Below are 14,046 nucleotides of genomic sequence, written 5' to 3'. Positions count from 1 at the left end.
CCCGCCCACCGCCGCCCGCCCAGCGCCGCCCGCGCCCCAGGTGATTGATTGATGGCGTTATTCCGACAATAATAACCCAATGTGACGCTCACAGGTTTTCGGAAATAAATTTTTGTCACTGTCTATCAATTTGTTTTTGGGAAACGATTGATAAGAACGAAGGAATTGTCTCAATGGGACGTTCTTAACGCAAATAGGTTACGTTATTTTTGGACTGAGGAATTGACAATTCCTATTTCTATCTACGCATACTGTTCACGTGTTAATAGATACATTGGTATCGACATAATGTACAAGATTGTAGGTTTTTACAGTTGTTTATACTATGTAAATGATAAAATGACAATGAATACTTTTCAAAATCATAAACTATCAGACCGGATACTAGACGGAGCTTATAATAAATATCTAAGCAACGACTTAGGTACATATAAATTGACGAAGAAATTATAATGTATGTCGTCGTTTTTTTTATTTTAATAAAAACAAATACTTATTTGTTGGCATTATTAATGGAGTGGTTTGCCATTGCCTTCTCTATTTCACACACAAGTTGATAACCAACCGTCAACCGGAGTAAATGTTTCATCACGATGTTTTCCTTCACCGGAAGCAAGTGGTGGACGATGAAAACTACTTATACATGAGTCAGATTGGTATACAAACTCATGTGGCACGAGTAGGATTCGAACCTGGGACCTTTCGGTTCACAGGATCTTTATTGTTACACTTATACCACCACCGTTTCAAACGAAACGAGTGCGAGGAACGAGAACGACGAAACTAAAAACCTTTTAATTTCTGGTTATGTCTGATGATAAAAAAGCTTTGGTATGCTTATGGCTTAAAAAATCATTTAAGTATTCTGAAAATTTCTTATTATAACGTGTAAAATAGAATTTTGAGTATAATAAAATCAAAAACTATTATTTATGGCGATAATTAATTAATATTCCATATTTTAGTTTGACCACATTTTTTCTTAATCGAATTTGATGTGACTTTTTTCGATGAAGAAATTGTCACAAGAAAACCAGACTTTCGTAGTTAATACCTAAAAAGGCATAAACATACAAAAAGGGAGCCGACTACAATATCGTCAATAAAATAGAGGGTACACCATTATTTCTTTTATCTATGAGCTAACTCAGGGTTAGCCCGCTTATGTTCGGTTAGATAGCCAATAGTTTATAGAACTAAAGCTAAAGCTTTAGCACAACAAATGTAATGCGCCTTAACCTAACACCGCGAATCGCTCACTTTAAAATATATTGTTGAACCAATATTTAATTTATTTTCGACATTAAGTCCTGTGAAGATCGTTGACTTTATTACAATAGAGTAGAGAGACTAGTAAGAAAAAACGTACTTTCTAACTCAGGGATTAATTCCAAGGATTGCGGCGCAACTTTATCCAAATTCAGGCTTCAACAGCATTATAATCTCATCTGAATCGCTCTGTAAAATTGATTTTAGGCCTACTGCTCTAATTCGGCTTTTTATTTGCATCATCACATCACTGAAATTTTAAGAGGCAGCTGGGGATAATATTTATACACTTAGTCCTAAGGTCCCTACAATTTGAAATACAAAACATGGGTGAATTTCACGAGCGTTTTCAACTCCGCCGCGGGCTGTCATTAGTGTTTATTAAATTGTACCATACACAGTAATCAATTTAATTATCCTATTTTATAAATAAGTAAAGTACTGGTACAATGTTAATTTTATAAATGTTAAATTAAAAAAAAAAAGATTCTTTATTTAAAAAAATGTGCGACACTAATGAAACGCTATACGCCGCGTTCAAACTGTCGTGAAATTCACCCTCATGAGATGTCAGAGGGTAGTGCATGCGCTATCAAATATACATATTACAGGTACATAAACAAAAATTTTCCATGCTATATATATATATGCGGCAAACAAATTTGACCATGCTAAAAGCAACATTTGAATGTAAATTAAAACAAATTGATAAACCATAAATGAATCTAAAACTACAAGTTCCGCAAGTCACTGTCGCCTAGTTGAGTGCCCAGAAGGCTGACAGTATTGCCACGTTGTATGGCAAGTTTTACGTAAGGGGCCCGATTCTTACTCGATCGAAGTTCACATCATTCGTTTTTTTTTTTAATTTTTTCTCTTAAGGTTTCTCTAGCACTGTTTCTGCATTCACAAAAAAATCACTTTTTGTTTGAAAATTTGCTGAAAACATTCGAAAAAATTGGAATGAAGTAAACTTCATCATGTCACGATTAGATTTTTGCTCAAAAAACTAAAAAGTTACTTTGTAGGTAGATTAAATTGAACACGTTGGGGACACAACATCGATGTAATTAATAACGCATGCAAGCTATTATAAAAACAGCAATCACCGTTTTGCTAACTTAAAGCTCTTTCTAGGCATAAGTATATTCTAAGTACAGTCAACAGCACATCAACCTAATCAAATTCATTGCAAACTAGCCGCTTTACCGCGCTATAGAGGTTCATGCAGGGTAACCTGAAGTGCTGTTGAGTGTACTAGTATGTAGGGAGGGTCTACCCATCGTCGGTTGGTATTATACTTCTTATTTATATACACGAATTAATTGCTAAACTAGCTGCAACCGAGAATTTCGTTTCAGGGGATAAATCGGTTTATCCCCGATTTATAGATACTTTTTAATTTGTAAATCGGGGATAAACCGATTTATAATATAAAAGTCATTCACTTAAAATTACTTTTATATTATAAATCGGTTGACTAGTTCTGAAGATCACCCCTACACAAAAAAAATATTTACGAAAACTTCCCGTTTTGATATGAGTAGAGAACTTTATGCCCGTCTTGTCTCCTTCAAATCAAATTCAATAATTTATTTAGAAATTAGACTTTCACAAGCACTTTGGGATGCCAAAGTTTATATTATATATATATATATATATATATAGTAATTTCTCAAAAGCAACAAACTACTGGCATATCGGAACGACCATTGCTTATAGAAGAATGCCGAAAGAAACATTTGAACAGTCTTGGTCCCTATCATGCCAAAACGGCTTAAGTACCATTATTTTAAAACATGGGTTGACCTGATATTTACCTTCACATTTGAGCCCTTGCTTGAAGAAACCATAAAGCAGAGCGCCGCAGTGATCACAGAAAGTAGGGGACATGAACTGGTGCGGACGGAACCGGTGCGGCACATCCACCTTGAACCGCTCCCGGAGGTACTGCAAGGAAGAAATATGGAGAGCAAGCAGATAAACAGGTATGCAGTCCACCTGACGAGAAATTGTCATTGTAGACATGTGTATCACCAGTGGCGTCACGCGCGTTGCCGATATTCTAATCTAAACTCTTTGGCCACAGTGCCTTATAAAACACAGCCTCTCTTACCCTTCGAATCAGAACACAAATTGCAAGCAATGCTGTTTGGCGGTTGAAATAGTTGCAAACTATAAACCCATGAAGACTTTTGTACAAAGTTTCTACTTCTAGATTGGTAGAACTATTTTAAACGACATTTTAGGGTCCTTTTTGGCCCCTTTTGTCAAAACCAGGCGGAAACTGGATATTATAGTACACTGCATATATACATTTATTGAGAAAATGAAGTAGTTTCGTAAGCGACGGATTCCAGTAAGTAGTTTCTATTTGGACACAGTTGCCACAATTTATAAGGATTTTAGTGATTTTCTTTTTAGAAAACCGTGGCCACTAAATACTTGTCGTTAATTGTGACCACATTTTGTATAATGGAAAATAATATATAATATAATATTAGCTGTGGCTCAGGGCGTCGCTCCCGTGGGAATTTCAGGATAAAAATTACCCTATGTGTTATTCGATAGGTTATTCCCGTGTAATCACACAAACTTACGCATTTATATTATGGAATAATACCTATAGCATAACTAGCTTTTATCTCCGCATAATTTTCTGTTAATTTGTTTAGTTTTCGATATTATTCAAAAGATTTTGATAAAAATTTGATGGTAGCCTTAAAGAATAGTTACCTTTTTAAAGGTTGAATACTCACAACAGTGGCTTCGGAGATGTCGCTGGTCCCGGGACATTTCCCCAGCAGTTTGTTATGACATCGCTTGTGGACCGCGGTCTGGCACGCCGAACATCGATAGCCCTGAAATTAAAAACGAAACAACATGCGATGCAAAATGCACGGTGTTCAAATAATTTTTATTCAGTTCAATACATTTTTTTGTCATATATCCTTATTGCAATTTTTACACCACACACGTTTAAAAGTTTTTTAATCTTCTGTATAATTTGTGTGTAATTGCGTAAAATAATGGAATACTTAAATAATAGTTATTAGATTTCAAGCTATATTGTGTAAAATCTGACACCCCTACATGATATCAAAGAACGACAATCCCAAATAACCTATCTTTAGTAATATAATTTAACTAGCTTTTAGAGCCTTTAGCCTTCGACCGCGTGAAATGACATTTCAATAACCTTTACTCGTATTTTTTCCCTTATTGCAAAAGCCTGGTTACTGTTTTCCATCCAAACTCTTTTACTTTAAATAATATCCAGATTGCCCACCTGCTTCCCGAAGCCCCACAGGAACTCCTTGCAGAATGCGCAGAAGATTGGCTGCCTGAAGAATTTGGCTATGAACTGATGGCCGTTCACCTCGTGGATTCTGGAAATACGGAAAACATATTTTAGGTTATAAAGTTCATTTACGCGCCTTTTGATTGTTTACTTGATGGGGTTCATATTATGAGTAGTAATAGTAGAGTACCTACCTACTTTGTTTTAAAGTTTCGTAGATCAAATACATATTCGATCATGTTCGCAAATGCATGTACGTGATTCATAGGATAAAGGGCGGAAACAGGCCCAATTGAACGAAAGGACAACGCGTGTGTGATTATACTAAAGATATGTGACCTATCATATTGTAGTAGTGCCTCTATAAATCTTTTTGAAATGCATTTATATGTATGCACTTCTAGTGTATTGATTAATAGATGTTGCCCGGGGCTTCGCTCCCGTGGGAATTTTGAGATAAAATATAGCCTATAGTAATCTTGGATAATGTACCTTTCTATGGTGAAATAATTTTTGATATCGGTTCGGAGATTACTCGCCACAAACATACAAACTCACAATACTCTTCATAATAATAGTATAGATTTGGTTTAGTTAGGAGTACAGGAAAGAATACCTAAAGGATGCTCATTTTATTGCTGAAAGACGTACCTTTCTAGAGAAATTAAAACGGGTGAAACCGCAGGTAAAAATAATAGTCTTTGATATAAAAAAAATATATAAATTGAGACAATTAGGTAGACATATGAGATCGGGTAGGCGGCCCCGCATGACTGATGGGCAATCGCCAAGTATGTGGAGTATGAGGAAGTAGGCGTGATTTGTTGCGGAAAGGGTGAAGTAAGAATACCTTTTTTAGCACTTATTTTAGGTTCTTTTACGAGATCTTGGCCCGGAGCCAATGTGAGCCAACCTTCGTGACGATCGATATAGTAACATTTAGTTTATGGCGCAGACATCATTTTGATGATGTTTTATCATTTGACAATCGATAAACATCACAAAACATTTTATTCAAGTTTCAGAATAAAATTAACTAGTTGTTCGCCGCGATACGTTAGATCTCGCGAATACGATAATTTTTTTTACGAGTTTTTACAAAGTTGTGAATATTTCAAAAACGACTAAACCGATTTTGATTCCCCACGAACTTAAAAATTCTATTGACAGATCCTACATATCTTTTAAATTTCATTTAAATCGGACCAACGGTTCGTAAGTTATCGCGTTACAAACATACATACAGAGGTACATGTATTTTTGCCCCAACTCGACTTGTAGACCTCGCTCGGTCAATAATTCGCGCCCTAGAATAGAACCACTACAAATCTGCCCGTGGATATCGTACGAGGCGACTAAGGGACACATGCCTTAACATCTAATAGACAACAAAAGCATCCCCAAAAACGGTTGACGTCAGTCAGGCAGCCGGTAGTAAAAGCATAGCCAAATGTTCTAATGCTTGATTTTTACGCGAGCCCAGGGTTCGGGGCGTCACAGCTCCGAATGTAGCCGGGAATACGCGAGGATGAGAGAGAATAATAATCAAAAAAACTTACTTATGATGCTTGATAGCCCCGCGACGTTGAGTGATGCCCTTGCCCCGCGAGCGACGCACCTCGGGGACCGCGTCTCCGCAGCTTCCACCTGGCAGCCACTGGAAACGAACACCAAATGATTATAAACCTTGTTATTATACCAAAGCAGTAGCAAAATGGTATTATGACTACATTTGATATGACTCGGTAACCTGTTTAGGTTTGATAAGCTTTGGTGACCCTGCTGACACGTGAGTTTTTTGACGTCTTACAGAATCGAAACACAGGTTCTTTCGATATCTAGCTAGCATGGGCTCCATAATCAATTTATTTAAATAATATTTACAATTTATTTTCATTTCAATTAATGTGCTGTAGTGAAAAGTTTTGTACTTTTAAACTTTTGTGCTGAAACTTTTTTATAGTGGACTCATCACCAACAGATACAGGGAAAAGGCAAGGATAGTCTTGCACCGACTACGGACGGAAGGTGTGCGCGTGGGCTTTTGTATGGAATTGTGGATGGCGTAGACGCGTGCTGTGCGCTGTTATCACTACACAATGATAGTGATGATAATGGTAGGTATACATACTTCCCGTTGTCTGTCTGTCCATATACTTATTCATAGGGACAGACAGACAACGGGAAGACTTAGATATTTAAAACTATGCAACGGATTTTTAGGTTTTTTTTTTATTATTTTTTGAGTAATTCAGAAGGAAAAACAAAGTGTGACAAGAAAAATAATGCCCGTGCAGGAAACCGTTGTGGAGTTCCCACATCTGGAGTCGTTCCTGGGTCTGGAGTGGTTCCTGCATCATCTCGTCATGCTTATCATAATAATGCATTATCATCCAAACTAAACGTGTTTACAATATACGTTTCAGCTCAATCGGTTGAAGATAGATATCTTCAACTGATACGTTTCAGCTCAATCGGTTGAAGATAGATATCTTCAACTGATTGAGCTGAAACGTATATTCTAAACACGTGATTTTTCATTCAAGCCTTACTAACAAAAAATGTACCCTAAGATTGATAATACAAGTATTAACCTTTTTTACAAGTTTTTATTTAACTTGCAATGTAACTGTCTCTGGTAGAATCTTGCAAATCAATTTTGAAGCAGATGCTGCAATCTTAGGGTACATATTTTGTTAGTAAGGCTTGAATGAAAAATCAATGTTGTAAATGCAATCCAAAACGTGAATGGCGTGACTTATGTTATTTACTAAGCTTGTTTACTACACACTATATATCGAGGCATTTTATACATATGATAGAGTACATCGAGTATCTAGATCTAATATCAGTCGACAGTAATTAGAATTGATAGATTGCCAAGTCTACGCAGCTAAACAAGACGAAAAACACAATATTCCTCAAGAATCGTTTGAAAATTACGCTGTCATTGTATTTAATTACACTATTTCTGTTACAATTTAATCTTTGAAGATTTTAGCGTCGTAATGTAAAGTAAAATACCTAATTGAATTATGTTTTATCGTCCTAGTTGTACTAGGAATTTAGATGTTATTAACAAATCTTCATTTAATATTGCAAAAGTTAGACACAGGTAAAGATAAGTATGGAATATGAAACGGCGACATATAGAACCCTTACAACTTAAACGTGATTTTTTGTCGTTGCGTGCAAAATGAAACACTGTTAACATGTGACATCACATACCCAGAACCACGACGCCATCTAGCGGTGTCCCTATGATATCAACATCAGCGACTCCGTGCCGCCAAATCGAGGGGATACTAGATGCACATACATAGAAACAAACACGAAACGAACGTAGAAAGCGTACAAGGTCTAGTTTAGAATTCCCTGGCATAGATTCTGCAATTATCGCCGTGAAATACTGGTTGTGTCGGACATGTTGGATGGCCAAAATTCTGAATCAGTTTGTCATACGCGGCATGTCGACACGTGGGCATCGATTGTGATTTATATTTTGTGTTTGGACGTAAATTATGATATTGCTGATTGAAGGGTGAATGATGGAGTCATTGTATAAGTGTGCTTAACAGAATCATTAGCTAACGCTAATTAATTACCAGCAGAAATGCCGCTGCAGAAAAGGATAACTCCATATCCACCCGTGGATGTCGTACGATGCGATTAAGGGGCACGTATAGCCTAGGCATCTCATAGGCTATTGCCTAAATAGTGCCAAGATTTTTTATTTTATCGGAAGCGAGTCTATTTTCTATGAACACTATTTTAACCCTTCGATCTTGGAGATAATAAAAACAATTGACCGACAATAGGATCGCGTCAGATCAAACCGCGCGGGAATTGATAGGTTCAATGAGTCAATGCCATGTAGGTACTAACACTGTAATGTAATGAATTAGTAGGTACTAACACAGGTAGTACGTTGTACGAAGTGTTTACTAAATCCATGGTCAATACAAACTTATGTGGCACGTGTAGGATTCCATCATGGGACCATTTGATCACAGGCGGTTATTTTAATCCCTGGATTTAGATCTGGAACCTATCAAAGTAGTCTTCGTATCTACCAAACAAAGGCTCAAGCCTCGTGGTGTTGTGGTTCCTTTCCTAAGTCCTAGGTACATTTAATAGCACATGAAGTTTCTGCATGAACCTCTATGGAGCGGTAATAGCTGCGAATTTGCAATGAATTTGGGTAGGTTGATGTGCTGTTGACTATAGGATTACAAGCATTAGGTACCTAAGCATACAAAAGGCCAGGGCGCCACGCATTAAAAATGGTTGATGACATTGATAAAATAAATATGGTTAATGATGTGCTTTGTTCAAAGAATTCAGATTATTATAACATATAACTAGTATGTAAATAAGTAACATAAGACACCTCGTGGTTTGAGCCCTATGTTTACAGCGGTGATGGGTTTATCATCATGGTTACACCCAATATGTAATTGTAAAGATGTTTATTTATTCGTAGGTTAAGTACACCATAACGAAGATCGCTTCGAACAAATACTTAAAATTCCAAAGCAAACTGAGCAATTAGTGTGTAACAACAAAGGAACATAAGCGAGTCGAGTGCGCGACCGCGAACCAACTCGGGTATAAATAGCCTAACTAACTGATGGAACTGCAGTGCGTCAGAGCGATACATGGAGATGCGGATCCTTTACGGAATTGATGCAACTTTGTAGTTTACAGGCTGTTATATACAAATTAAATGCTTCCGCTTGATGGATTTATGTAACTTGTTAGTTACTTAACTATCGATCCTGCGGAAAATTCAGAATAAAAAGAGGGTCTTTATATGCTACCAGATGTTGCCCGGGGCTTCGCTCCTGTAGGAATTTTCAGATAAAATATAGCCTATAGCAATCTTGGATAATGTACCTTTCTAATGATGAAATAATTTTTAAAATCGGTTCGGTAGTTTCGGAGATTACCCGCCTCAAACATACAAACTCATAAACGCTTACCTCTTTATAATAATAGTATAGATTTGACAATCTAAATCTCTAGTAACAATATACACTACGATGTCACTTTCAGTTCAGTCACTTAAGTGAACGATTTGATTTAAAATAATATGCGTATATTTGACTGTACATGTCAATGACATTAGTAACAACACATCACAGCACTGTGATGCACTAGAGTATAACATCAGTAGTTTACGAGCAATCGCAATGATTCTGTTCGATTTGATATTCGGCAGTAATTCTATTCGGATTCAAGGTGGTTGTAGACAGCATTTGTTAGTTATTTCTGTTTTATTTGCCTCCCAGTCATTAATAATGTTCATCCATCTTAACTATAATATAATTGTATAAGTTTCTTCTGAAAATCAGCGTCATGGGTCTTTTATAATCTTTCGTTGCACTTTTGTAGCATATTTAATGTACCTTTGTAATATTAACTTACTTAATATTTCCTGTCGAAATTTTTCGAATTTTCGAATATTTCCTGCCACAGAGGTCGTCTAGAATGAACGCCATCCGTTCATTCTAGACGACCTCGGTGGCGCAGTGGTAAAGTGCTTGCCTCTGAACCGAGAGGTCCCGTGTTCGATCCCCGGTCGGGTCATGATGGAAAACGATCTTTTTCTGATTGGCCCGGGTCTTGCATGTTTATCTATATATGTATTTATTATAAAATATAGTATCGTTGAGTTAGTATCCCATAACACAAGTCTCGAACTTACTTTGGGTCTAGCTCAATGTGTGCTGTGTGATTTGTGCTAATATATTTATTTATTATTTATTTATGTGATGTATATTAATATATTATGAATAAATTAATATATTATGAATTAATTTATTTCTATTTCTGTTTCATTATGTACGTTAGGTTGGTTGTAAACAGTGTGATAGCTAGGTGCAAACCAACAGGGCTGTTGTTCAGTTGTCGAGGAAAAAGAAGACAGCGTGATGATTTCCTTCTCCAAAAGCCAGTGGCAGTACGAGGCAGTCCACAATCGCAAGGTTTCGAATCGTGGGCATTACACAAATGTGACGTTATAGCGAACTAGGCTATTCAATCGAAAAGATTCGACGAGAATATTTTAAGTATCATAAAACTTGTTTATTTAATTTATTTAACATTTTTGTTCCCAGTAAAATTGTACTGAAAGCGGTGGTGGTGTAAAGGTACGCCAGGACGCCCGTCTGTAGATCGAAAAGTCCCAGGTTCGAATCCTACTCCGTACCACACGAGTTTGTTTGTCAATCTGACTCATTTACTTATAGTAGTTTGCATCGACCACCACTTGCTTCCGGTGAAGGAAAACATCGTGAGGAAATCCACACACTGGTTGATTATTAACTTGTGTGTGAAATAGAGAAAGCAATGGCAAACCACTCTATCAATAGTGCCAAGAATGTTTCGACGTAATGACCACAGACCACAACCCCCGGCCACGTGGAATACGATTATGAAGAAGAAAATTATACTTGTAAACAAAGGAAGGATTTAATATTAAAAGCATAATATGTAACTTCTCTTGCATACATAAACAAATAGGTAAATGCGAGACGATTTATCAAAAACTGCGCGGAAGCTGAAAGTTGTCCTCTTCAATCATCCGATATGCCATGAAGCTTTTAATGTTTTTTATTTAAGTCCCAAATATTTTTCGCTGTAAATTTATGTTTTTGTTTTGATAGAGCACGTGTTCATAGCTAGTTTACTTGTTACTTTTCATCAATGTGTTTAGCGTAGCGTAATCTTAGCATGGTAACTATTACTAACTAGCTGCTCCCCGGGGCTTCGCTCCCGTGGGAATTTCGGGATAAAAAGTACCCTATGTGTTATTCCAGGTTATTTACTACCCGTGTACCAAATTTCATAACAATCGGTCCAATAGATAATGCGTGAAGAGGTAACAAACAAACTTACTTTCGCATTTATAATATTAATTGGGATTAGTTACTCTATTACCTAATTTATTAAATAATTTGTAATAATCAAAGTTAGCGAAGATAGGAGGCATTTGCCCAACAGTGGGATAGGTACTACAGGTCAATAATAATAAAAAAACGATTATTACTTTGGTTATGGATTGTATGAAATATGAAAAATGTAAAACATTTTTGATCAGCCTAAAAAAACCTGGTAAACAAAATTTATGATAACAAAACAAACCGAAGCTGAACTTTGGTCAGATTTTTGTTCGTATTTAGAAAGCATTGTAAAGAAGAAAAACCACTAAGAAAATAGTATACTGTTAGCATTTAAATGTTGTTTGTGTAGGGATTACATACGTAAAGCGTACATTACTAACGGCCCGCCCCGGCTTTGCTCGGGCCATAATAAATTACACTCTTAAACTTTCCTCTTGAATCACTCTATCTATTAAAATAACCAGCATCAAAGTCCGTTGCGTAGTTTTAAAGATCTAAGCATACATAGGCAGACAGCGGGAGCTGCGGGAAACTAGGTACTTTGTTTTACATTTTACACCATGTTACTTAATGATAAAAAAATAATAACTTACGTTGAAAGCGGAGCTCGTAGCGAGATGTGTGCGCGGGCGCGAGGCGGCGCGGCTGGCGGCGCGTGGAGCGGGCGACGAGCGGCGGCGCGCGCCCCCCGTGAATATCATGGGGCGCGCGCGCGCATGCCGCGCAACTCTCGCGCAACTCTCGCAACTTTGACTGTGTTGTTACTTCACATTAGCACGAAATGACCGCATGCATTATAGGACTGTTAACTGCAATCTTCATGTAAGTAGGAATATTGTTCTTTATACGTAAAACAACACTAGTTAAATAAATTGCTTGTCTTACATTTGGGTCGAAACGACCGAACACCCCTTTTAGAACTTCATGGTGTTTTTGGTTAATAATCACTTGTCAAATTGCCCTTTATCAATATCAAAAGAAAAGGATGCACTGTCGTGTCATTCAGTACACCACACGTTTGTATCAGTTCTCAGTTTTCAGGACGATGTGCTTCGATCTTCTGATGCGATTTATCAATTTCTTGCTTGTTTAAGCATAGCACAAAATAGTTAAATCCAAAGTTTACAGTTTCTTTTCAAGCAAAACATAACACAGATTCGCTGTCTTGGAGACTAAGTAGGTAGCAATTCAATTCAAAATAACAATTCTTTTTTGCAACATCTTTGTTTTTTATAATATTTGTGTCTGTCTTTAATGTTACGTAGAAATGCGCGACTTACAAAATGCGTTAAATTCTAACTGTAATAAACTATTAGTATTATCTTTAGCAGTATGTTAAGTACATCAGTCTCCAATGTTTATATACAAAACACTAGCTGCTAATGGCTACAGAATACAGTTTTGTAGCTAACAATAATTCTATATGGTAAGTATTAAATATCCAAACAAAGTTTGGATGAGTGTTATCTTCGCAATAAGTGGTTGAAACGACAAAACAATAATAAAATACGTCAGTGACGTATGCCTCATCTCCAACAAGAATTGTGGTCTTTATTATGGTATATTATTAATCCAGGATAATGAACCCATTCATCCAGTCAATTATCTCTTAAGCTCTCATTCCGATCTAGGTATGTTTTACATCGTAACATATCTTCGCTTACGATGCTAATAATTCAAATAGATTGTAATGGTTAGTTAGGTTGTTTACTTTCATATTTTAATGTAACGTTCACGGAGCAGTACAGAGCCAATAGCAAAACGTTGGTATTACATATGTTAGCTGGCAACACTTTTTAAACCAGATAACGGCAAGTGCACAATCTCCCAAATTGTGCCCTTATTTATCTTGTACACACATCAACAGTATTTCATAGAATCAGCGAGACATTCCGCCGCACAGACATCGACGCGCCTGTCCATTCCCACAACCTCTCACACACCGCACTATATTTATAAACGAATTCCTGGCGATCTCGGCGGATACAACTTTTTACACGACTTTCAGCACTTACGCCGTACGCAGAACTGAACAACCAATCCACCGTGTCTACGGGCTCCGTGACTCATGAAAATAAGCGATACTCAAAAATACGGTGCTTAAAATAATGATTTTACAAGCCAGCGGAACGCTACGCAGCATAAATGATAGAAGATAAAGTATATTTTTAGATGGCCTAAAATGTTTATTTCTTTACGGATTCCAACAATAGGTCGGCGTCGGCGGAATCGTTTGGAAATTCTTTCGGATTTTGGAATGGTGATATGCGTCGCGTTGTTTCAGTTCAGATCAGACAGACTGACTGCTGGGAGAGCTACATTTTAATAATCCCCGCTCTTTTCATTGCCTTGTTTTACGGCGTCGTCTGAAATATTTCGAGCATGACAATTCAATAAACAGAACAACATGTATTTTACGAACTTTTGCGGTATTCGTATTTTATTTTTATTATATTACCTAAATTTATCACAAAGGAAGAACGCCAGTCACATTAAGTACCTAGGTAACTTATATTGGAAATAACTAGGTACATTGTTTCTATTATAAAGTAAATGTCCGAAATAAGAATA

At 36.8% G+C, this 14,046-nt stretch overlaps 1 protein-coding gene across 1 annotated transcript; it reads right to left on the bottom strand.

Annotated features, from left to right (window-relative positions):
* Positions 1-3,498: 3,498 nt before the first annotated feature.
* LOC128670675 (putative protein kinase C delta type homolog) lies at positions 3,499-13,757 on the bottom strand. Its single transcript, XM_053746529.1, has 4 exons — positions 12,069-13,757; positions 6,130-6,227; positions 4,559-4,658; positions 3,499-4,130 (listed from the first exon to the last, which is right to left on the bottom strand). The coding sequence occupies exons 1-4, from the start codon at positions 12,174-12,176 to the stop codon at positions 4,002-4,004; spliced, it is 435 nt and encodes a 144-aa protein (XP_053602504.1). The 5' UTR covers positions 12,177-13,757; the 3' UTR covers positions 3,499-4,001.
* Positions 13,758-14,046: the final 289 nt, after the last annotated feature.

The sequence above is a fragment of the Plodia interpunctella genome, chromosome 6 (assembly GCF_027563975.2).
Source record: "Plodia interpunctella isolate USDA-ARS_2022_Savannah chromosome 6, ilPloInte3.2, whole genome shotgun sequence".
Taxonomy (NCBI): domain Eukaryota; kingdom Metazoa; phylum Arthropoda; class Insecta; order Lepidoptera; family Pyralidae; genus Plodia; species Plodia interpunctella.
This window is presented reverse-complemented; position numbering and strand designations above follow the sequence as displayed.

Coding starts and splice junctions, on each gene's coding strand:
- LOC128670675 (XM_053746529.1), bottom strand. CDS start 12,176: ATGATATTCACGGGGGGCGCGCGCCGCCGCTCGTCGCCCGCTCCACGC. Junction 4,659..6,129: donor GGGGCTATCAAGCATCATAA/GTAAGTTTTTTT, acceptor CCGTATTTCCAG/AATCCACGAGGTGAACGGCC. Junction 4,131..4,558: donor TGTGGGGCTTCGGGAAGCAG/GTGGGCAATCTG, acceptor TTTTAATTTCAG/GGCTATCGATGTTCGGCGTG.